Genomic DNA, 22,588 nt, shown 5'->3' on the forward strand with positions numbered 1-22,588 from the left:
TCCGTGGGTCAAAATAACTTTAATCACAAAATTAGGAGAGTTTTAAGCTATATTATGTCTTCGGACACAGTGGAAAGACTCCTGGGCCATTTTGCCATTTTCACAGGCTGCTGTAAATACGCTTGATGGCATCGGCTTCTTCTTTATCAAGGATGCCTTTCTCCACATAAGCTTCCGTTTGTTGGTTGATGAAGTCCTTCATCTTCGAAAGGTCATAATCTGGAAAATATCATGAGGGCATCAGGAGAAAGACCAGGAAAGAGCGATCCCATTACAGTAATCACCATTAACCAAGAAGCGTTTCGTGTACCACCACCACAACCATCCCCATCTTTCACATCGGAAGGCATTTTAGGTCTTGGCATTTGTGTAGAGGTTTGCAGTTTAAAACCATGTGTATGTGTGTGATATTAGCTCATCTGCTCTCCAGCATCACACCTACTGGGTGATCAGGTCGGGAGTACCACCCTCATCTGACCACGGAGGGATCGGGCTTGGAGGCCAAGGCTTCACACCCTGACTGTTTGTACCAATTACCTGGGGCTCCTGGGAAGTTGCAGATTTGCATTCAGTTGCTCTAAGGTGGGGCCCCAGATTCTTTTTTTTTTTTAAATTTAATTTTTAAAAATTTTCAATTACAGGTGACATTCAATATTGTATTAGTTTCAGATGTCCAGCATAGTGATTAGGCATTAATATAACTTATGAAATGATCAACCCTGATAAGTCTAGTATCCACTTAGCACCATCCACCGTTATTACAATGTTATGGACTATATTCCCGAAGCTGTACATCCCTGTGACTGTTTTGAAACTGCCAATTCGTACTTTTTAATTCCCTCACCTTTTTCATCCAGCCACCTAACACCCTTCCATCTGGCAACCATCCATTTGTTCTGTGTATCTACAAGTTTATTTATTTTGATTGTTGTTCTTTTTTTTTTTGGTTTTGGTGAAATAATATGGTATTTGTCTTTCACTGTCTGACCTAGTTCACTTAACAAAGTAACTTCTAGGTCCATCCATATTGGTGCAAAAGATAAAATTTCATTCTTTTTTTTAGGCTGAGTAATATTTCATTGCATATATATATATATATATATATACCACCTTTTCTTTATCCGATTGTCTATTGATGGACACTTAAGTTGTTTTCATTTTTTGGCTATTGTATATGAAATGTCCTTCTTTGTCTCTTAGTATAGCCTTTGTTTTAAAATGTATTTTGTCTGATAGTCTGATAGAAGTATTGCTACCCCAGTCTCTGTGTCTTTCAATCTGAAGAGAGTCACTTGTAGGCAGCATATGTAAGGGTCTTGTTTTCTTCTCCACTCAGCCACCCTATGTCATTTAATCCATTTACATTTTAAGTAATTAATGATAGGTGTGTAGTTACGGACATTTTATTGTTCACATTTTTATCTTCTTTCTTCTTCTTAAGGAAGTGCTGATTCGGTGGTGACAAACTCCTTCATATAACTTACGAAGTGATCACCTTTAGCTTTTCCGGTCTGGGAGCAGACCCTGCATTTTGAACAAGCTGCTAGGATGTGCTGATTTTGCTAGTTTAGGACTCACAGTTGGGGTAAGAAGATCCTTAAGCTTGAGTTCAAGATCATACAGGTAGTAAAAGTTACAATCAGAGCCAGGTGTTTTGACTTTTTGAACTTGTTACACTCGTTAGTCCCTGTTGAGGTGACAACCGACTTTTCCATTTTTATTCCAAATTAAGAATTACCTTGATAAAACAAGAATTACCTTGTTTGAATTGTACACATGGAGCATAAAGTCAAACCATAACCTCTTTATGGTTTCTCTGAACAAACAAAAACCTATATACACCATCAAGCGACCCACCAAAAACAAAGAGATCCCCAAGCAAGGAGGCTGCCTGTGGCACCTTCCTGAAGACTTAAAAAGAAAACCACGTCTTCCCTTTATTCTTTAAATATTATATGCTTATTTTTAAAAAAAGATAAAATCATGAAAATAAAATTGAAATAACCTGAATTCTATCAATCATAGCTAACCACAGTTGGTATTTTGTTTTATTTCCTTTTAGATTTTCAAATATATCTATCTCAACCCAGAATTGAGATCACAGTATATATACAAACTTATAACTATCCCCTTTCACTTAACTTTATACAGTGAGCATTAACATTCTTCAGAAACTCCACTGTTAATGGCTAAATGCAATACATCCTTTGGAGTCACCACCATTTATGACACACATCCCTCATGGTTGGGCATGGCGGTCTTCCATACCATACAGTACTTGGGAGACCCCTCCAGATTGTGAAGACAGTGCCATTCATCTTGGCAGCTGGCAGGCCATGGACCAGAGCCCTGCCTTCTTTCAATTTGTAAAGGGAAGGGAAAGGAAAGAATGGGGTACAAAACTCACAGCCCCTTTAGCTACCTTGGATCCCTTGGGCATCTTTAAGACCCTGCATGAAAAAAAAAAAAATCCATAAAAAACCCCACCCAAAATCTAAGCCTGAAAGACCTCTCTACCAGCACCAGGTGTTCATCATATCGAGATGAGCAGAGGCTTCGAGAGAACTTGTTTCTGCCAAGGAGGGCATTGGCTCCCCACTGGGGCACAGCCTTGAGGGTTACAGAGAGAACTCTGGGCATTGAGCTCTTTACAACTGTCCTCTGATCTGCTCCTCACAAAGCTCCATGAAGTCAGCATAAGTATTTCCATTTCAGAGGCGGAGAAACAGGACAGAGGCGGTCAGTCACATGGTCGGGCCCTGGAAGAGCCAGGTTCTGAACCAGGTCAGTCTGTAGTCAGCTTTGACCACTCTGCGGTCTTTAATCGTGAAGGTAAAGCATCTAATTGGTGCAGGACAAACGTTCAGTACATGCTTGGGTTTGTTGTTGTTGTTGTTTGACTTTCCTTTTCTCTCAGGCACAAACTAGAGAACCAAGCTGACCGTACATTTTGTGTGCACCTCGCCTCACTGGCTGATTCCTAGCTCACTCACTGGTTCACATTAATACTATTCAGACTCAGTCGCAGGATCAACATCTTTAGTGAGACAAAGGCAGACTCCCAAGGACAGATGTGAAGAGGTCCAGGTGATTTGAATGGGCAGACGGGGAACTACTGTGCCGTGTTGAAGTGGAAGAACTGTATCCTTATGACATAGCTATCATCACCCTGTGCCGGGAAAGCCAGTCTAGTGTGGGGGGAAGGGCCAGCCGCTGGTTGCGAGTGTACACAGTCAGTGCCCACCTCGCTCATCTTAAAAGAGGATTTAAGGTTGTTATGCACAAAAGAGATAGTGCTGTGATTTACAAAGCACACTTTTATAAAAAAGGCTGCATTCGATTTTACCATCATCCCTACGGTCACATCACATGGACCTTTCTCTCCTGGATTTGGAGAGGAGATTCAGGGCCCCCAGGTCCCTGGCAAACAAAGGGCATGAGCAGAAGTTAAGGCAGTCAGGAGCTAATAGTGTAGCAAGACTCCCTCTCACACAGCTGCAGCCCCTACATGGCCCAGGGCCAGATCCTCGCAGACTCTGAGAGATGATCTAGCTGAGCATACCTGAAGCAGTGGAGAAAAAGCTCTCTGCTTCTGCCTGCAGGAGGGTGTATTGCATGTCACCTCCCCTCCTGCAGGCAGAAGGGAACGCCACAGAGCCTTCCATATGCAAGCACCAGAGTTCCATGCTTTACTAGGTTGGTTGTTTCTTGAAGTAAAAGATTGAATTGCAGGATGTTGCTGGGTAGGACCAGGAGTCTGATTCATATGTTCATCAGTGAAAGAAATCACATAAATAGTCCAAATTGTTGGACCATGTAATTTACATTGGTTTCGGAATGCACTTTGGCCCCTATGGTATTGCACTGATCCTAAGAGAAACGTTTTTATTTTCAAGTCTTCGCAGTCACTGATAACATGCTATAATTTTTCTTCCTTCGTGGTGCATTACACAATGGTGCATTTCCCAAATCAATGACAGATTTGATGAATTACAGTTCATGTGAATTTTAATGGAACTGACAGCCTGGAAATTCACATTATGTTGAGCCAAATAAAATGAAAATGTGTGAAGACCTGATAATTGTTTCCATCTTACTCAACTTACGATACCACGGGCTAACAAGGGGCTGAAAACATGTCTTCCTCCTGCTGGGCTCTACCTCAGCAGTTCTCCAGCTTGGCTGCACAGTGGAAAGAGGGGTGGGGGGGTTAAAAAATATTGATGCCTGGGTATCAGCATATGTAGAAGCTCTGCATGTGTTCTGAATGCACTATAAGGTTCAAGAAGCGCCGCTCGTCTCATTTTAAAAGCATCACTTTGCAACTGCTCTGTCTAGACACCTGGGAATCATACTGGACTTCTCTCGCTTGACATAGCTCTCAGGTTTCTCCCTTCTTTATTTCCTCTGCCTGCCCTGGTTTAAGCCCCATCATTTCTGCTCTTGATCCTTGTCTCCTATCTCTCTCTCCAGTCTTCTGGGATCTTATTTTTTCAATCTGTAACCACACTACATGCCAGATAGATTTCTCACTTCTTACTAGTAACTGAGCTCTCCGGGCTTAAGTAAGCCCTAACTTAGGTTCCCCTGGCTAAACAAGCCTCCTTTGCAAGGTGGCCAAGCATGTTCCTGCCCTGCCCACGTTCCCAGCCCTGTCTGCTGGTCCTCCCCATAGACACCCAGTGTTCCTGAAAAAGCTGAAAAGCTCCAGTTCCCAGAATGCATCACTCTCGTTTGTCCCGTTATGTCTTGGCACCCAGTGTTCCTTCTGTCTCCATCTCTCCTCACTTACCTTTCCAGGGAAGCCTTTTTCACAACCCTTCCTCCCAGTGATCGCTGTCTCTGTGCCCCTTTCTCGCCCTCCTTTGCATCACCATGCCTGTCTGTGATGGCACCCACAGGGCCAGCTGTGCTTTGCTGATGCTGTGAGCAACTTGGGGGCGGGTGTGCTGCATTTCCTGTGCTTCTCTTTTCTGGCACTCAGAGCAGAGCCCAGTTAGATTCGTGTTTTAAGTGAGTGAGTGACTGCTTCCGTGACTGCCGAGTGCACCTAACACGTGCTCAGAAAATGCCTCTGTTTAAAATTCTCCAAGGAAGGAGGGGGAGTAGACAAAACAAGATTGGCAAAGTGGGTGATGGACACATGGGGATTCATTATATTATTCTCTCTACTTTTGTTTGACTTTTTTTCCATCATAAAATAAATAAAGCGGGGGGGGGGGGGGGGGGGAGAAATGCCTTTGTTTGAAAGGCTGGTTTGAAAATAAGAGAAATGGAAGTTCCCTCTGCATCCGAGAAGTGCTAGAATCTCTCTGGGCTCTGAGAGGACACATCAGCCTCTTTTGATTGTGGGAATATTTATTTAACAACAACCCCTGGCAAATGGGTGAAGTTTGCAGTTTATAACCACACTAAAAGGCTTACCTTCTTTATTTCCTTTTGTGTTGTGTTTCTTCAGCCATTCAATATTTTTTCTGATGGCTTCCAAATAGGCTTCTGTTTTCCCTGGAAAGGCAAGAGAATCATATCAAACTCTCACACAATACCATTGCATCTCTTTTTAAAGACCACACTATGTGTAAAAACCATAGACAAAATATTGAAATTATCGAGCACTTGTGTGGTGGTATCCCTAATGAGGTAGTGTGCATCTCTCTCTCTGTGTGTGTGTGTGTGTGTGTGTGTGTGTGTGTGTGTGTGTGTGTGTGTTGGGGGGACAGGATGTCAAGGAGAGTGGGTGGGGATAAGATTCTAGGAGGCAGGACCAAGCTGGTAAGTATCAAGAAGCCATTCTCCCCCTACACAAATAACTATAGTTTGACGTTCTGGCAGAGTTTTGATTTCAATTTGCTGGGTAGGTGGGTCCCTATAATTCATAGATTGAGTTGTTTATGGTTACGGATGGTTCTTTTAAACCTAGGAGACTTGTCAGGTCAAGACCTGAATCAGAGTGGCAGATATTTAAAAGAATCCATCACTAAGTGCTGTTAAGTAAGCCCAAGTGTGTGGCTTATGTAAGCTGTTATGCAAGTCTTCAGCTCAATTCTGATAGGGAGTATGTAGAAACTCAGGTAAAGAGGGCAGTCCAAACCTCATTTCCAGGTTTGGATGGTGAACCTTATAATTTATTCTAGTAAAACTCCCCGGGATGTAAACCATTCTCTGATGGGCCTCAACTGTGGCGGGAGAATACCACCCATCACCTGCTGTTTGATGGCATTGCGTTTAATTGTCTTGTTGCCTACAAATCGGTATTATCATCAACTTAGAGATGAGGAAACTAAGGCACAGAGAGGCTGAGTGACTTGGCTGAGGACACACAGGAAATAACAGAGCTAGAATTTGGGTTCTGATCTTGCCAAGTGTCTGTTACCTGCACAATTTTGAAAGATTGCACCTGTATTTAGACATGAACACCAATGTATCCTTGTTTTGTCTCAAAGAAATCAACCATCCCCTTAAGCAAGTGAGGTCCCTAATGCTCAGAGTGTCTGTACTAAGAGACAGGGGGGTCTGGAGAGTTCCGAAGGCCTAAGAAAAAAGGCTTTCAAAGTGCAGGGCTTCTGCAAAAGGAAGGAATGCCAAGGCTTAGTGTGGTGACCACATACTCTGAGCCCCTTTTGAGCCCTGTAATCCTCTAGTCTACTGCCCAGACTTTTTGAACTACCTGTACTGAGTGCCTTTTATGTGCCAGGGGCTGTACATTGTGCAGCAAAATGCATTATCTCTTTTATTCTTCACAACAACCTTTCGAGGCACTCCTACTTCATCCCGATTTTACAGACAAAGAAACAAAGGCATAGACAGATAAAAGTGATATGCTGAAGATCACATGGCTAGTAAGTAGTAGATCCAGGTTTGAACATGGCTACATCTGACTACAGACCATGAACAATAACACTGCCTTAAGATTTGACAATGTTCTGAGGATCCAAGATGGTGGCGGAGTAGGTGGATGTTATACTTACCTCCTCCCAGTCCCAAACTGGAATTACAACTAAAATATAGAGCAATCAACCTGAATAGCCATCTGAAGACAGCTAAACAGAAGTCTTATAACTAAGGATTTACAGAAGAGGCCACATGGAGACTGGTAGAAAGGCCAGAGACTTGAAAAGGACTGGTGGCCAGTCCCACTTGCATGGGACAGTATCTGAGATCTTGGAGGGATATCTAAGCTTTGAAGGTTCCCCCTGAGAAATGTGGGGTCTCAACCCCAAGCTGGGCTCACTGCCCAGAGCAACAATGCCAGGAAGAGGTGCCCACATAACATCTGGCTATGACAATCAGCAGGGACTCCATCTGCCAGGGAGAGACGGGAGTCTACTAGAAATCCAGGCACCCTCGTAAGGGACCAGCACACAAAGTCTTGTTCACAGCCACTCACCCTAGGCTCTGGCAGAGGGAGGGCAGAGCAGACTAGAATCGTGTGAGGAAAGACTGGGGCTTGTGACTCTGGGGAGAGAGCTGAAGGGATAGCCACCAAGATCCTGTGCTGAGTCATCGTCCCTCACCCCAGATGCCCCACTCCCTTCCACATGGCATCAGCCTGGGGGAATGCAATAGCCCCACCCTCGGACTCCCCGTCTGCACCCTGCAGAGCTCACACTCTGCTGAGGAGTCAGTTCAGGGTAGACTCAGGGTGTCAGTGACTGAGTTATGTCGCTTCAGGGTAGGGGCCATTCCCCCCACTTTCCTGTGAACCTGATTACTGCCTTCCCCTCATGGAAGATCAGATACCCCATTCTCCGGGCTCCTGGAAGCCCCACCTTCTCAACTCCTGGTGGCTCCACACTGCCTAGGAATGGGAAGAATCTGGGACAGACTAAGTTGTGTGGCTCTGGGGTGGTACATGTACACAACGGAATACTACTCACTGTAAAAAAGAAGGAAATAGTACCTTTTACAACAGCTTGGATAGACCTGGAGAGCACTATGCTAAGGGAAATAAGCCAGTCAGAGAGAGACAGGTACCATATGATTTACACTTATATGTGGAATCTAATGAACAAAATAAACTAACAAACAAAATAGAAACAGACTCAGAGATATGGAGAGGGAGGTTGGGGGGCTGAGTGAAAAAGGTAAAGGGATTAAGCAAAAACAAAACAAAAGAAACCCAAACAATTCATAACTGACAACAGTATGGTAATTACCAGAGGGAAAGGGAGATGGGGAAGGTAAAACAGGAGGGTAAATGGTGATGGAAGGAAACTTGACTTGGAGTGGTGGACACAATACAATATGCAGATGATGCATCGTAGAATTGTACACTTGAGACCTAATATAATTTCATTAACCAATGTCACTCCAATAAGTTCAATTAAAAAAATCTGACAATGTTCCAAACAGAACAGACTCATAGATACAGTGGGGCCTTGACTTACGAGTTTAATTCGTTCGGAGACCGAGCTCGTTAAGGAGCTCGTTAACTCAAATTACTCTGTCAACTCAAAGCAAAAAATCGGCACAGCTGGTATCTCAAAAAACTCGTTAGTCGGGACACTCGTAAGTCAAGTCCCCACTGTACAGAGAACAGGCTTATGGTTGACAGAGGGGAGGGGTTTGGGAGACTGGGTGAAAAAGGGGAAGGGGCTGAGAAGTACAGATTGGTAGTTACAAACCATGCATGGGGATGTAAAGTACAGTAGGGGAATATAGTCCATAATATTTCAATAACTATCTATGGTGCCAGGTGGGTAATGGAAATATCAGGGGGAACACTTTGTAAAGTATATGGTTGTCTAACATCATCTGAAACTAATACAAAATAATATTGAATGTCAACTGTAATTGAAAAATATATCTGACCTCTGAGTTCTAGGCTGTAGAAATTAAAAAACTACAACGTGATTAACAAAAAGAAAGAAAAAGATTTAACAATATTCCAATTTCCACTATTGCATTTACCTAAATGACGTCCTGAGAATCTTTCTTCCTTGTCTTGTAAGCCCACTCCTGCCTCACCACTGGGGCTCCATGTTATTTGGTCTCCAAAGAAACACAGAGAAACTATTGTTCAAACGGTGGATACGAGAAGAGATCTGCAATTTTTAGCCCCTATTTGCTTCAGTTGCATGTGTAGGGAGAGCCTTGATTTCAGTGCCTTGTTCTCATGAACGTTAGAGCATGTGAAAGACTCACGCCCCCCTTGCTGATATTATTCAATGACAGCACAATGAACATAGAGATTTTCACTGTCTAGTGCCAGTTGGCTGAGAAGGTCAACTGGATCTGGTAACAAAAACACTTCTCTATTTCAAATTAATTCAGTTAGAAAAGGCATTTTGAACATGGACTATTTGAAATAGGGAATTCAACATTACCTTTTTAGGTTGCTTTTTTGCTCAGGAACCAATTACCTATATAAAAATGATGATGAGTTTATGAAATGCATAGGAAGTAATTTTATTCACTATATTGACATTAACAGAGAGAGAGTTTACTGCAGCTTAAAGACAACTAGACTGCAATTCAAAAAACGACTATCTTGTGGATCAGAACAAATATAATTAGGAAGTTTCTCTAATTTAATAGAACCCCCCCATCACCCTCCCTTTTCTGCTTTATTTTTATCCAAAGCACATCACTTTCTACCATATCATATAATTTATTTAAGTTTATTGTTTGTCTTCCTCCCTTAGAAATAGTTCCTGTTTGCTGATGTACTCCCATGCTTAGAACAAAGCCTGACTCTCAATAAATATTAGTGGAATGGTGAGTGGATAAAAGCTCTTTATATAGTAGCCAAATTAGAGTCAGAAAATTGCTTGGTGAGCATGGAATCAAAACTAAATACAATTTTAAAACTATAAATGGTATTTATAGTCTTTTCTTTTTTACAAAAAAAATAAATTTTATTTGAAAGACCTGAAATTTAATGAATTCTGAATTTAAATGATGGTTATATCAGAAACATTTTTAAACACCTACGAATGTGCTAAACAAACTATATCCATATGTCATTTAATCTTCACAGAGCTCTAGGAAATGAACATTATTATTCCCATTTTACTCATGAGGGAAGTAGGGCTCAAAGAAGTTAGGTGACATGCCTGTGGAGACACAGCTGGGTAAGAGTCAGAGCCTAGTCTTGAACTGGAATGAGCCTCTGGAATGAACTGAGTGGAGCTTGGTAAAATCCACCTTTTAGACCAATAAGGCATGGTTCTCAAACTTAGCTGCACATTAGAATCACTTTGGTGAACTTTCAAAAATCCCAATGTCCAGGTCCTTCCTTCCCTATCCCAATTAAATCAGAGCATCTGGGGGTAGGGACCAAGCATCATGTTTTTTGTTTTTCCTTTGACTAACAATCCTGAGGTGATTCCAATGTGGAGTAGAGTTTGGGAACCACGGCCACCGGTATTGGACCTCCACACGTTCACAGGAGCACGGTAATGACGGAAATGAAATCAGGTGTTCCTCTGCTTGTGGAGAGAAGCAGCTGGTTCCTATTTACATTTTCCCTTCCAGGAGCCGTAAGCAAATCTTTTATTTACACAGTGTGCACTGAAAGCCCATGAGAGTCCACTTTAGAAAGTTGGACTGTTTTGTTGGTTTTTTTTTTTTTTTTCAAATTGATTTCAGCTTCCTGTGGAAAAAAATAGCTCATGGCTGAGGTAATATGGCACAAGCCTGAAAACATATGCTGGAGCAGATGGGAAGAGGGCCAGAGTCAAGAGGCAACCCCGCTTTTCTGGCTGTTCTGGTTTTCAGCACTGCAAAAGAAATATCCTTTTTCATATGTGAATTTGTCCCGACCCTGATATGTTATCCTGATCTGTACCCCCTCAAAAAATTGTAGAAATCAATAGAGTTAACCTATTGAATACTGGATGTACTAAAGATATCAAATCTTTTAAAAGAGTGTATATGAAAATTAAGTTTAATAGATGATGCTTAAAATTCTTACAGGAAAGATGATATGTTTACAATTTTGAAGTGCATTAAGCAAAGCAACTGGTACTGGTATCAGGGATGTCAACATGGGCCCCAAAGCCATTCAACTCAAAAATTTCTGCACAGTGATGACATTTCATATGCCCCACATATGCAGCATGGAATACTGGGATGAGCACTGAATGGGGGTCAGGGGACATGAGTTCAAGGCCCAGCTCTGCCAGTCTGTGGTTATGAGATCTTGGGCGAGCCACTTCATCTTCTGGGCCTTGGCTTACTTATTTGTAAATTAAGGGGTGAATCCTAAAAAGATGATTCATGGTTTCTAAATATGGGAAGAATTTCTCCTTTTCTATCCTTGAAAAACCTGTGTTGGTGGTAGGTCTCTGTGCTTGTGTTTAGCTCTTAGCACTCTTGCTGACTCACAGGGGAGAAGACAGGACTCTCTATTTTTGGACATTTCTAGAAGAATGCCTTGGGGCTTGAATAAAGGCATGCCTTTTCTCCTCTTATGTTGCTTTAAAAATAAAAACATCCACATGAGTTAGTCAATTTATCGATTTATTAATTAAGTAGGTTACCTTCTCTTTCTGGCTTCTGTAAAGGTATGGAAATGATAGGATATTTAAGTGAAGGGTATATTACAGATCACTTTTTAAACTCAATTTCATTATATGACCATAAACTTGACAAATGATATTACTGGAATGAGTTTATGGTATTATAATGTTTATCTCATCCCCTGGATGATTTAAAAAAAAATTTCAGTGACTCATAAAGCGGAAGTGAATGAGTAAACATCGAACTGGCAAAAGAGAGTGTACTTAGATCATGGAATAAAGTTTCAAAATACTTTTCTTTGGTCTCCAGAGAGTTATTTACTTGAAACGTTAAGCAACTTTATAGTTATGGAGAAATTAGAATAAATTCTATTTCATTGTCACATCCTTAAATTTAGGAATAATTATTGAATCATTCAAATATCTGCACTAATTAGAAATCAATATTTTAAAATAGTATTCTTAATGTGAGTCCCTGTAGAAAGCAAGAGTTTAAATAATTTAACTAAACAATATTCAAAAGTGAATGTGTCATATTTCATCATTGAATTAAATTGGATTTTTTACATTGTCTGCCTGAAATGAGATTCATATAAACATGCTCAGTAAGTTGAAGAGTGATACAAATGTAGGATAACTATTATTATTATTTATTACTAGAGGCCTGGTGCATGAAATTCATCACAGGGGGCGATCCCCTCAGCTCAGCCTGCATTCTCTCCAACCCAGGACCCCTTGGGGGATGTCTGACTGCCGGTTTAGGCCCGATCCCGGTATCAGGCCTAAACCGGCAGTTGGACATCCCTCTCACAATCCTGGACCACTGGCTCCTAATTGCTCACCTGCCTGCCTGCCTGGTTGCCCCTAACTGCTCTGCATGCTGGCCTGATTGCCCCTAACTGCCCCCCCCTGCTGGCCTGGTCGTCCCTAACTTCCCACCCCTGCCAGCCTGGTCGCCCCTAACTGCCCCCCCTGCCACCCTGATCGCTCCCAACTGCCTCCCCCATCGGCCTAGTTGCCCCTCATTGCCTTCCCCTGCCAGCCTAATTGCCCCCAAATGCCCCCCTGCCAGCCTGGTCACCCCCAACTGCACCCCCCGCTGGCCTGGTCGCCCCAATTGCCCCCCTTGTTGGCCTGGTCGCCCCTCATGGCCCCCCTGCTGACCTGGTCACCCCATGCAGCCTGCTATTCAGTCGTTTGGTCATCCCTCACTAACTCCCTGCCGGCCTGGTCGCCCCACACAGCCTGCTTGTTCAGTCATTTGGTTGTCCCTCACTAACCCTCCTGCCAGCCTGGTTGTAGGCAGCCATCTTTTGAGGACATGAGGGTTAATTTGTATATTACCTCTTTATTATATAGGATTATTCCTATTACCCAAGGACCCAAAATATGCTTGATATGGTTAATAAATATTTGCTGTCTCATCTCACATTGCAAGACTAAAAACAGACTCCCTATAGGCATTCCTGCCAATGTGTCTGGCTTATAATTAATTCCTAAAATGGTTTTAGCTGGGCCATTACCTCATTCCTTGCTCTGCTCTGTAATATCCTCCAACTTTCTTTCTACACACTCCTGATTCATCAATAAGGATGTGGCTTGTGTTACACTTGCCCACACATGGGTTAAGAACTACTCTCAGGTCATTTCAAAGCTTGCTTGAGTCCTCAGAGTCAAACATAGGTTCTTATATTCCAGGGTGGGGGATCATTTTTCTGCCAAGGGCTATTTGGATATTTATAACATCATTCTGGGGCCATACAGAATTATCAACTTAAAATTAACCTTCTATATTTGATTCAAACATTTAATTAACTCACCCCCTAATGCCTTGGCAGGGACGGACCAAATGATTTCTCTCTTGGGCCTTATATAGCCCGAGGGCTGGATGTTCCCCATCCCTGTTATTCCTTCTGTAATTCTACTTCCTGAACACAATGCCAGGCAGGCCATCGGAATTAATGTTTATTTGTTACGAATAAATGTCTCAGAAAACCCAGTCAACCCTACCTCCACCCATATGGATGCTTTTATTTTTCTGCCTAAAGACAAGTGTTTCCTCAGTGGGTTTAATAACAGAGAAGCAAAACAGCTTTTGAAAAAGGTGCAAATAAAGCAACTGTGAATACAAAGGTATATATAGTAATATGTCCTTTGGGGGATTAATTACTTTTTTTATTGTTTTCAAGAAACATTTGCCCTTGGCTTACAGCTCAGTCTGGTATTTTCTAAACTGGCTGGAATCACTTTTTCTTATCCTAGAGTAATAGGGGTCAGGAGTAGCAAGCATAAATAAAATCTCTAAATGATGGGGTGGAGGAGGATGGGGAACTAATTTGAGTCCCAAATCCCTATCCTCCTCCTAATGTTTTAGCAGAGCCATTACAAAGAGTAACACTAAATAGATGGAGTTTTACTCTCCTCTCCCCATTATTATCTGATGGAAATCTTAATGAGAAAAGAAATCTAATCTCATTGTTAGTCTCCAAACACCCATCCCCTAAATAGCCAATATTCCTTTTTAGCATAATATTTTCCTAAAACAAGCGAAGAAGCCTGCCACACCCATTCCTAGGAATATTTGCACAGTGATATAAGGGGTTGTCTTACGTACTGAGGGTGCTGCCTCAGCAGGTCAAAGGACCTAGACTATTGCTTGCTATGTTCTAGGGAAATACATTCATTTCACATGGTTTGCTTGCAGAGATGATGACACAGGCAAACTGGGTTTCTGTTGGGCTGAGCTGTAATGCCTTATGCTGCCCAATTCCTGGCTCTCTGTTTCAGGCCAGAGGACCACTCTTTTCCTGGTTAGCCATCTTTCAGAACTTTATCACGCATCCTCCACATCATACCCATTAGGATAGTTACAATAAAAATATAGAAAATAAAAATATTGGTAAAGATGTAGAGATTAGAACACTTGCTCACTGATGATGGACAGGTAAAAGGGTACAGTTGCTATGGAAAGAGTATGGATTTCCTAAAAAAATTAAAAATAGAATTATCATATGATTTAGCAATTTCATTTCTGGAATATCCCCCCACCCCCTCAAATTGAATGTAGGATTTCAAGGATTCACAGCAGCACTGTTCACAATATCCAAAAGGTAGAAGCAACCCAAGTGTCCATTGATAAATGGATGTATAAACAAAATGTACATACATTCAATGGAATATTATTCAGCCTTATACAGGAAGGAAATTCTGACACATGCTACAAGATAGATGAACCTTCAGAACATTATGCTCAGTATAGTAAGCCAATCACAAAAGAACAAATACTGTATGATTTTACTCATATGAGGTACTTAAATTAGTCAAATCCAGAATCAGAAAGTAGAATGGTTGCCAGGGGCTGGGGAGGGAGGGGAACATGAGTAGAGTTTCAGTTTTGCCTGAAAAGAGTTCTGAAAATGGATGGTGATGGCAGCACAATAATATGAATATATTGTATGCCACTGAACTGTACATTTAAAAATGGTTAAGATGGTGCCCTGGTGGGTGGTTCAGTTGGATGGAGTGATGTCCTATATACCCAAAGGTCATGAATTTGATTCCCAGTCAGAGCACATACCTAGGTTGCGGGTTCCATCCCCCAGTTGGGGCACATATGAGAGGCAACCAATTGATGTTTTTCCCTCTCTCCCCCTCTCCCTCTCTCTAAAATCAATACAAGCATATCCTCAGTGAGGATTAAAAAAAGAATTACTTAAATAAAAAGGTTAAGATGGTAAATTTTATTTATATATATATATTTACCACAATTTCCAAAAAATATATATTAAAGAAAAGTTTGTCACTGATCTAAAGTGCGTCTAAGGTTGAGTAGAAGTATCAAGACAGCATGATTGGTCTACAGAGTCAGCAAACATGGTATGTCCCTTACCAATTCCCCTGTCCAATGTCCACAATTGATGATTATTAACTAATAATTCCAATATTCTTTCCTCCTGAGCCCAGATGCAGCATCATAACCTTTCTTAACACAGGGCACTAACAAACAATTAGACTTAATATGTCAGCTATGTCAACATAGGAGAAAATTGTGAATGTCACTGAAATCCATACCAGAGAAAAGGAGGATACAATAATATAAAACTTCATAAGATAGGAAAAATCAACATGAACTTGATATATTAAGAAAAAATTTCTTTTTCAGCCCTGTCTCAAAAAAAGTACCAAAATAACTGAAAAAGAAGCAGTACCTTTGGCCAACATCACCACTCATTTGAAACCACATAATGCAGTTCAGGTCTCTATATTTTCTACAAAAAACCCCCACAAAACCCGAGCCCTGCCAGTGTGACTCAGTGGTTGAGTGTCGACCTATGAACCAGGTGGTCACAGTTTGATTCCTGGTCAGGGCACATGCGCAGGTTGTGGACTCGATCCCCAATATATATATTTTAAAAAAGAACCAGAACTCATGAGTATTCCTCCCCAAGTACAAAAGTCCATTGGAGACAAAAAACAACAAGTCTTTATAAGTTCAAAAAGATTGAAATCATATCAAGCATCTTTTCAGATCACAGTGGAATGAAATTAGAAATCAACTACAGTAAAAACATCCCAAACCATTCAAGCACATGGAGGTTAAATAGCATGTTATTAAACAATGAATGGATTACCAACAAGATCAAGATAGAAATAACTTCCTGGAAACAAATGAAAATGAACACTCAACAACTCAAAATCTCTGGGACACAGCAAAAGCAGTCCTAAGAGGGAAGTTCATAGCACTACAGGTGTACCTCAAAAAACAAGAAAAATCAGTAATAAACTATTTAACCCTACAACTTAAAGAACTAGAAAGAGAACAACAAGAAAAGCTCAGAGTAAGTAGAAGGAAGGAAATAATAAAGATTAGAGCAGAAATAAATAACATAGGGACTTAAAAAAAATCAATGAAACCAAAAGCTGGTTCTTTGAAAGGATAAACAAAATTGATAAATAGTTAGCCAGACTCATCAAGAAACAAAGAGAGAGGACACAAATAAATAAAATCAGGAATGAAAGTGGAGAAGTAACCACTGACACCACAGAAATACAAAGGATTATAAGAAAATACTATGAACAACTATATGCCAATAAGCTCGACAATGTGGATGAAATAGACAAATTCCTAGAAAAATATAACCTCTCAAAACTGAATCAGGAGGAATCAGCAAACCTGAATAGGCCAATAACAACAGATGAAATAGAAGAAGTAATCAAAAAACTCCCAGCAAACAAAAGCCCAGGTCTAGACGGCTTCACAGGGGAGTTTTTCCAAACATTCAAAGAAGAACTAACACCTATACTCCTCAAACTATTTCTAAAAATCCAAGAGGAAGGAACACTTCCAAACTCTTATAAGAGAATTACAGGCCAATATCCCTGATGAACATAGATGCTAAAATACTCAACAAAATATTAGCAAATCATATCCAGCAATATATTAAAAAGATTATACACCATGATGAAGTGGGATTTATTGCAGGGATGCCCCAGCTCTTGCCCCCCACCTCGCAGCCCTGCAGCCCTGCCTGGCACCCTGACTTGGCCTGGTGCTGCCCCCTCAACTGCTCCACCAGGACCGGTACCCACCACTCAGCTCCCTCAGCACCTGGGAGCTGGGCGGCGGCCTGGCCCCCTGCCATTGGTTGCCATCTGAGGGTTGACTGGTATGACGATCAGGCCCCCGTTCGTACCCGTCTTGGCCTGGCACCACCCACTCACCTGCTCCACCATCCCACCATGGTCCCGCTCACCAGGGCTGGCAGTGCCTCCACTGTTGCCCACTGCCAGCACCACATCACTGGTGCCTGCCATATTCCATGCCGCCCCCTGGTGATCAGCACACATCATAGCGAGTGGTCGAACTCCTGGTCGAATGACCACCCGAGGGGACAATTTGCATATTAGGCTTTTATTATATAGACCAATGAACTCACAGAAAGAGAAACTAAAAAAAAAAAAAATCCCATTTACCATTGCAACAACAAAAAAATAAGATACCTAGGAATAAACTTGTCTAAGGAGGTAAAAGACCTGTATTCGGAAAACTGCAGGACGTTGAAAAAAGAGATAGAGAAAGACATAAACAAATGGAAGAATATACCATGTTCATGGATTGGTAGAATCAACATCATTAAAATGTTCATAATACCTAAAGCAATCTATAGATTCAATGCAGTCCCCAGTAAGATACCAATAGCATATTTCACAGACCTAGAACAAACTCTCCAAAAATTTATATATAATAAAAAAAAGACCCCAAATAGCCTCAGCAATCCTGAGAAAGAAGAACAAAGTTGGAGGGATCACAATTCCAGATATCAAGCTATATTACAAAGCCACTGTTCTCAAAACTGCCTGGTACTGGCATAAAGACAGACATATACTAGTAGACCAATGAAACAGAACAGAGAACCCAGAAATCAACACAAGCCATTATGCTCAATTAATATTTGACAAAGGAGGCAAGACCATACAGTGGAGTCAAGACAGTCTCTTTAATAATTGGTGTTGGGAAAATTGGACAGATAAATGCAAAAAACTGAAACTAGACCACCAACTTACACCATACACAAAAATAAACTCAAAATGGATAAAGGACTTAAACATAAGATAGGAAACCATAAAAATCTTAGAAGAATCCATAGGCAGCAAAATATCAGACATATGTCCTAGCAATATCTTTACCAATACAGATACTAGGGCAATGGAAACTAAGGAGAAAATAAACAAATGGGACTACATCAAAATAAAATGCTTCTGAACAGCAAAAGAAACCATCAACAAAACAACAAGAAAGCCCACTGCATGGGAGAACATATTTGCCAATGTTATCTCTGATAAGGGCTTAATCTCCAAAATTTATAGGGAATTTATACAACTTAACAAAAGGAAGATAAACAATCCAATCAAAAAATGGGCAAAGGACCTAAATAGACACTTTTCAAAAGAGGTCATAAGGAAGGCCAAGAGACATATGAAAACATGCTCAAAGTCACTAATCATCCAAGGGATGCAAATCAAAATGACAATGAGGTACCACCTCACACCTGTCAGAATGGCTATCATCAACAAATCAACAAATGACAAATGCTGGCGAGGATGCAGGGAAAAAGGAACCCTTGTGCACTGCTGGTGGGAATGCAGACTGGTGCAGCCACTGTGGAGAACAGTATGGAGTTTCCTCAAAAAATGAAAAATGGAACTTCCATTTGACCCAGTAATCCCACTTCTAGGAATATATCCCAAAAACTCAGAAACACCAATCAGAAAAGATATATGCACCCCTATGTTCATAGCAGCACAATTCACCATAGCTAAGATTTGGAAACAGCCTAAGTACCCATCAGCGGATGAGTGGATTAAAAAACAGTGGTGCATCTACACAATGGAATATTACACTGCTGTAAAAAAGAAGGATCTCTGACCATTTGCAAGAGCATGGATGGACCTAGAGAGCATTATGCTAAATGAAATAAGCCAGTTGGAGAAAGATAAATATCACATAATCTCACTCATTTGTGGAATATGATGAACAACATAAACTGATGAACAAAAACAGCCAGAGACATACAAGCATCAAATAGACCGTCCAACCAAAGAGGGGAGGCAGGGAAGGTGGGGTGTAAGAGATCCACCAAAGGACTTGTATGCATGCAGATGAGCATAACCAATGGACACAGACAGTAGGGGGATGAGGGCATGTGCTGGGGGTGGGAGCGGCTGGGAAGAGGACAAGGAGGGGAAAAGGAGACTTATGTAATACTTTAAACTATAAAGAATTGAAATTAAAAAAATAAAGACCATCAAAAAGGTAAAACCAATTTGCAATCCCAGGACACTCAAGAACATTGGAAGAAATGATTGCTCAATCTTTTCTATACAGATGGTGTTCATTTCTCTTATTTGGTGGGATTTGATTTATGGATCACCCTCCCAGGTGTGTTGAAAGTTTTTGCTTCCCCAATTTCATTGCCAACCTAGAGCTGTCAATTCCATACCTTTTGGCTCATCTGTTTTTCCTCTGAGGTTATCATCTTTTGTGGAATCCTTCAAGGTTCCATATTCCTTTTCCATCTTAGCTGCTTCTTCCTTGGTGCTGTCTGTTTCTTCATGACTCTTCATTGATGGCGCTGTAATCAGATTGTGCACTGTTGTTATAACCCTACTCCCTGTCCTTTAATCAATTCCTAATGTAGAAATAAACTATTAAAAAAGTACAGTTTGAGTTTAGGTCATTTTTATTTTTATTTTTTTTTAGCTGAAAGAGATCTTAGTGATTATCTACTCCACCTCCCTCCTCCCACTTCACAGAGGGGGAAACTGAGGCCCAGAGAGGGGAGAGATGTGCCACGGTCACCCATTGAGTTAGCAGAAGACCTGGGCCAACCTCCCAGCTCTCTGGGTTTTGGTTTAATGTTCTTTCTCTTCCGCCACACTGTGTCATTAGAGCCATGGATTCTTTTCCTTACTTTAATTAATGTAGGCAATTAAGTGGGATATGTCAGGTCCCAATGTAAATTTGAGTCTTGATTCAAAATGCAAATAAGTCTGTAGTTGCCCAATCTCTCCTTTGTTGTATATTTGAAGAACAGCTTATTACTCAGAATAGCACCTAAGAATTTGGGACTATGGCAGTTGTTTGGGGCCCTGACCACCTCCTAAGAATCTTAAGTAAAGGTGTACATTGATTTTTTAAGGCTTCTTGGGATCAGATTTCTGTGCTGAGGCTGGCCACAAAATAACCAAGGTTGTAGCTCTTTAATCCTATGGTTGGATTTCAGATTTTAAAACTTTTAAAAAATCTATAATTCTTTATAAATGCTAACTGAAGCTCATTATTTAACATTCAAAAGGATTGTGCTAAAAGCTAGAAAAATTGTTAAATAAATCATACCTGAGAAAAGCTTGCTTTTATTGTCAGTAACATTTTTTTCCAGCTTGTTCTTGGTCTGAAGAGCAATTGTTTCATCCAAGTTTTCTTGAGGGAGGAGGGGAAAAATATAATTTTATTTCCTAAAAGATATTATCAAATTTCTACTAAAAATGTTTAAATTTCACCAAAAATATCACAATAGGAATTTCCTAATATTGACACTGCTAGAAAGATGATTTGACATGGATTTTATTTCTAGACTCTCAGGAAAACAAAGAATACTATCTGAGATCTCAGGTTCAGCCTCTTACTCCGTTAATTGCAGAAGTTCCGTCCATATTTTTATGGCCACTGCTAGAACATACAGGGTTGAAACCTATAATGAACACCGTGGTTTTGGCCTACTCAACACCTTCTGGTAACGATGCCTTAGTTTTCCTTTGGAGAACCCACACCTCTTCCACTCTCAGCACATTTGGCCCAAGTGGGGGTCTTCAGGGACTTCCACCTCCGGGGCTACAGTGATTGGTTAAAGGAGAAGAACATGACTCAAGACAGGCCAATTAGATTCAATGCTAAAACCATCGGAAGAAAGAGGTTCTCTTCCCACTGGGATTGTGGTTCTGTGAGGATGTGAGATTGGAGCTGTGCTAGCCATCTTGCTCTTATAAAGGAACCACTTGTTTAAAATGAAAATATGGAAAGTCAGAGCTGTGAGATGGGGAGTAATAGATTCCTCCTCACACTAGTGGTAGACTTCACAAACATGAAGCCAGACCATCCCCAACCCTGGACTTTTCAGTTACATGAGGCAAATAAATTTTCTTTTCATGAAGCCAAAGAGTTGGATTTCCATCATTTAGGGTCCTCATTAATTCATGAGACAGCTAGTCCTATTGTTAGGTAGTCATAAGGATGAGGATTTCCCTATTCTTATCAAGTGAAATCTTTATCCTTGTCTTTGTCCTAACTATGCCCTTTGGAGTAACATGACAGAGATGTTACTAGACATGAATCTAGACCAGCCGTGTGGGCAAACTACGGCCCGCAGGCCAGATCTGGCCCATTTGAAATGAATAAAACTAAAAAAAAAAAAAAAAGACCGTACCCTTTTATGTAATGATGTTTACTTTGAATTTATATTAGTTCACACAAACACTCCATCCATGCTTTTGTTCCGGCCCTCCGGTCCAGTTTAAGAACCCACTGTGGCCCTCGAGTCAAAAAGTTTGCCCACCCCTGATCTAGACTGTAACCAGCTCAAGGTAGAAAATGCATTAGAATCTACATTCTGTATTCAGTTATTCAATCAGCCACATATCCATCTCACTAATAGGGTAGGCCTTTTTTGCTATTTGCTTTACTTAAAATTATTTCTCTCCAAGTAAACTCTCCCTTCCATTGTATCCCATGCCTCTTTTGAGAAGAAAACCAGTATATTCTATTTTATGATGCAGTCTGTTTTATTCCAGGTAACATTTTGGTATATTTCTGTCCAACTTTCTATACATACATTCATTTTTTAACACATTCTTAATGGCTTTAAGCATTGAATAGAATATCATGACTATTTCCTCCTGTCATTAATCTTTATCAACAATGTTTACATCGCATATTAAATGAACATACAATTATTAAAAACACAAACATTTGAAAGTAAAATTTAAATAGTTTAACATAAGAATAACTAAATAATTTATTTTAGATATTTTCCTCTTGTGGAGTATCTAGGTTATTTATACTGTTTTATTCCTATAAACCAGTGCTGTCCAGTGGAATTTTCTGACGGAAATAATTATTTCTGTATTGTTCAATGTAGTAGCCACCAGGTACATGTGGCAATTGAGCACTTAAAATGTGCCCACTATATGAAAAACTAGATTTAAAAATTTCCCTCTCCTGGGTATATACCCCAAAACTCGAAATCATGTGTTCGCAAAGATATATATACCCCTATGTTCATTGCAGCATTATTCACAGTGGCTAAGACATTGGAACAACCAAAGTGTCCCACAATAGAGGACTGGATAAAGAAGATGTGGCACATATACACAATTGAATCTACTCAGCCATAAGAAAGGATGAAATAGTGCCATTTGCAACAACATGGATGGACCTTGAGAACATTATGCTAAGTGAAATAAGTCAGTCAGAAAAAGCTAAGAACTATATGATTTCATTCATAAAACTGATGTAAACTGAAACTCATGAACACAAACAGCAGTGTGGTGGTTGCCAGATGGCAGGGGGT

General features: G+C 40.7%; 1 protein-coding gene across 1 annotated transcript in view; it reads right to left on the bottom strand.

The window, feature by feature from the left end:
* The window catches only part of SCG3 (secretogranin III), a 40,152-nt gene continuing 17,564 nt past the window's right edge, over positions 1–22,588 (bottom strand). The window contains exons 9-12 of the mRNA XM_081108978.1: positions 20,359–20,442; positions 19,463–19,594; positions 5,425–5,505; positions 1–219 (exon numbers count right to left, since the gene is read on the bottom strand). Of these exons, the coding sequence (XP_080965104.1) occupies positions 101–219; positions 5,425–5,505; positions 19,463–19,594; positions 20,359–20,442 (416 nt within the window). The 3' untranslated portion in view covers positions 1–100. The remainder of the gene's footprint in view (positions 220–5,424; positions 5,506–19,462; positions 19,595–20,358; positions 20,443–22,588) is intronic.

Source organism: Myotis nattereri (assembly GCF_964212035.1).
Source record: "Myotis nattereri genome assembly, chromosome: 1".
NCBI lineage: Eukaryota > Metazoa > Chordata > Mammalia > Chiroptera > Vespertilionidae > Myotis > Myotis nattereri.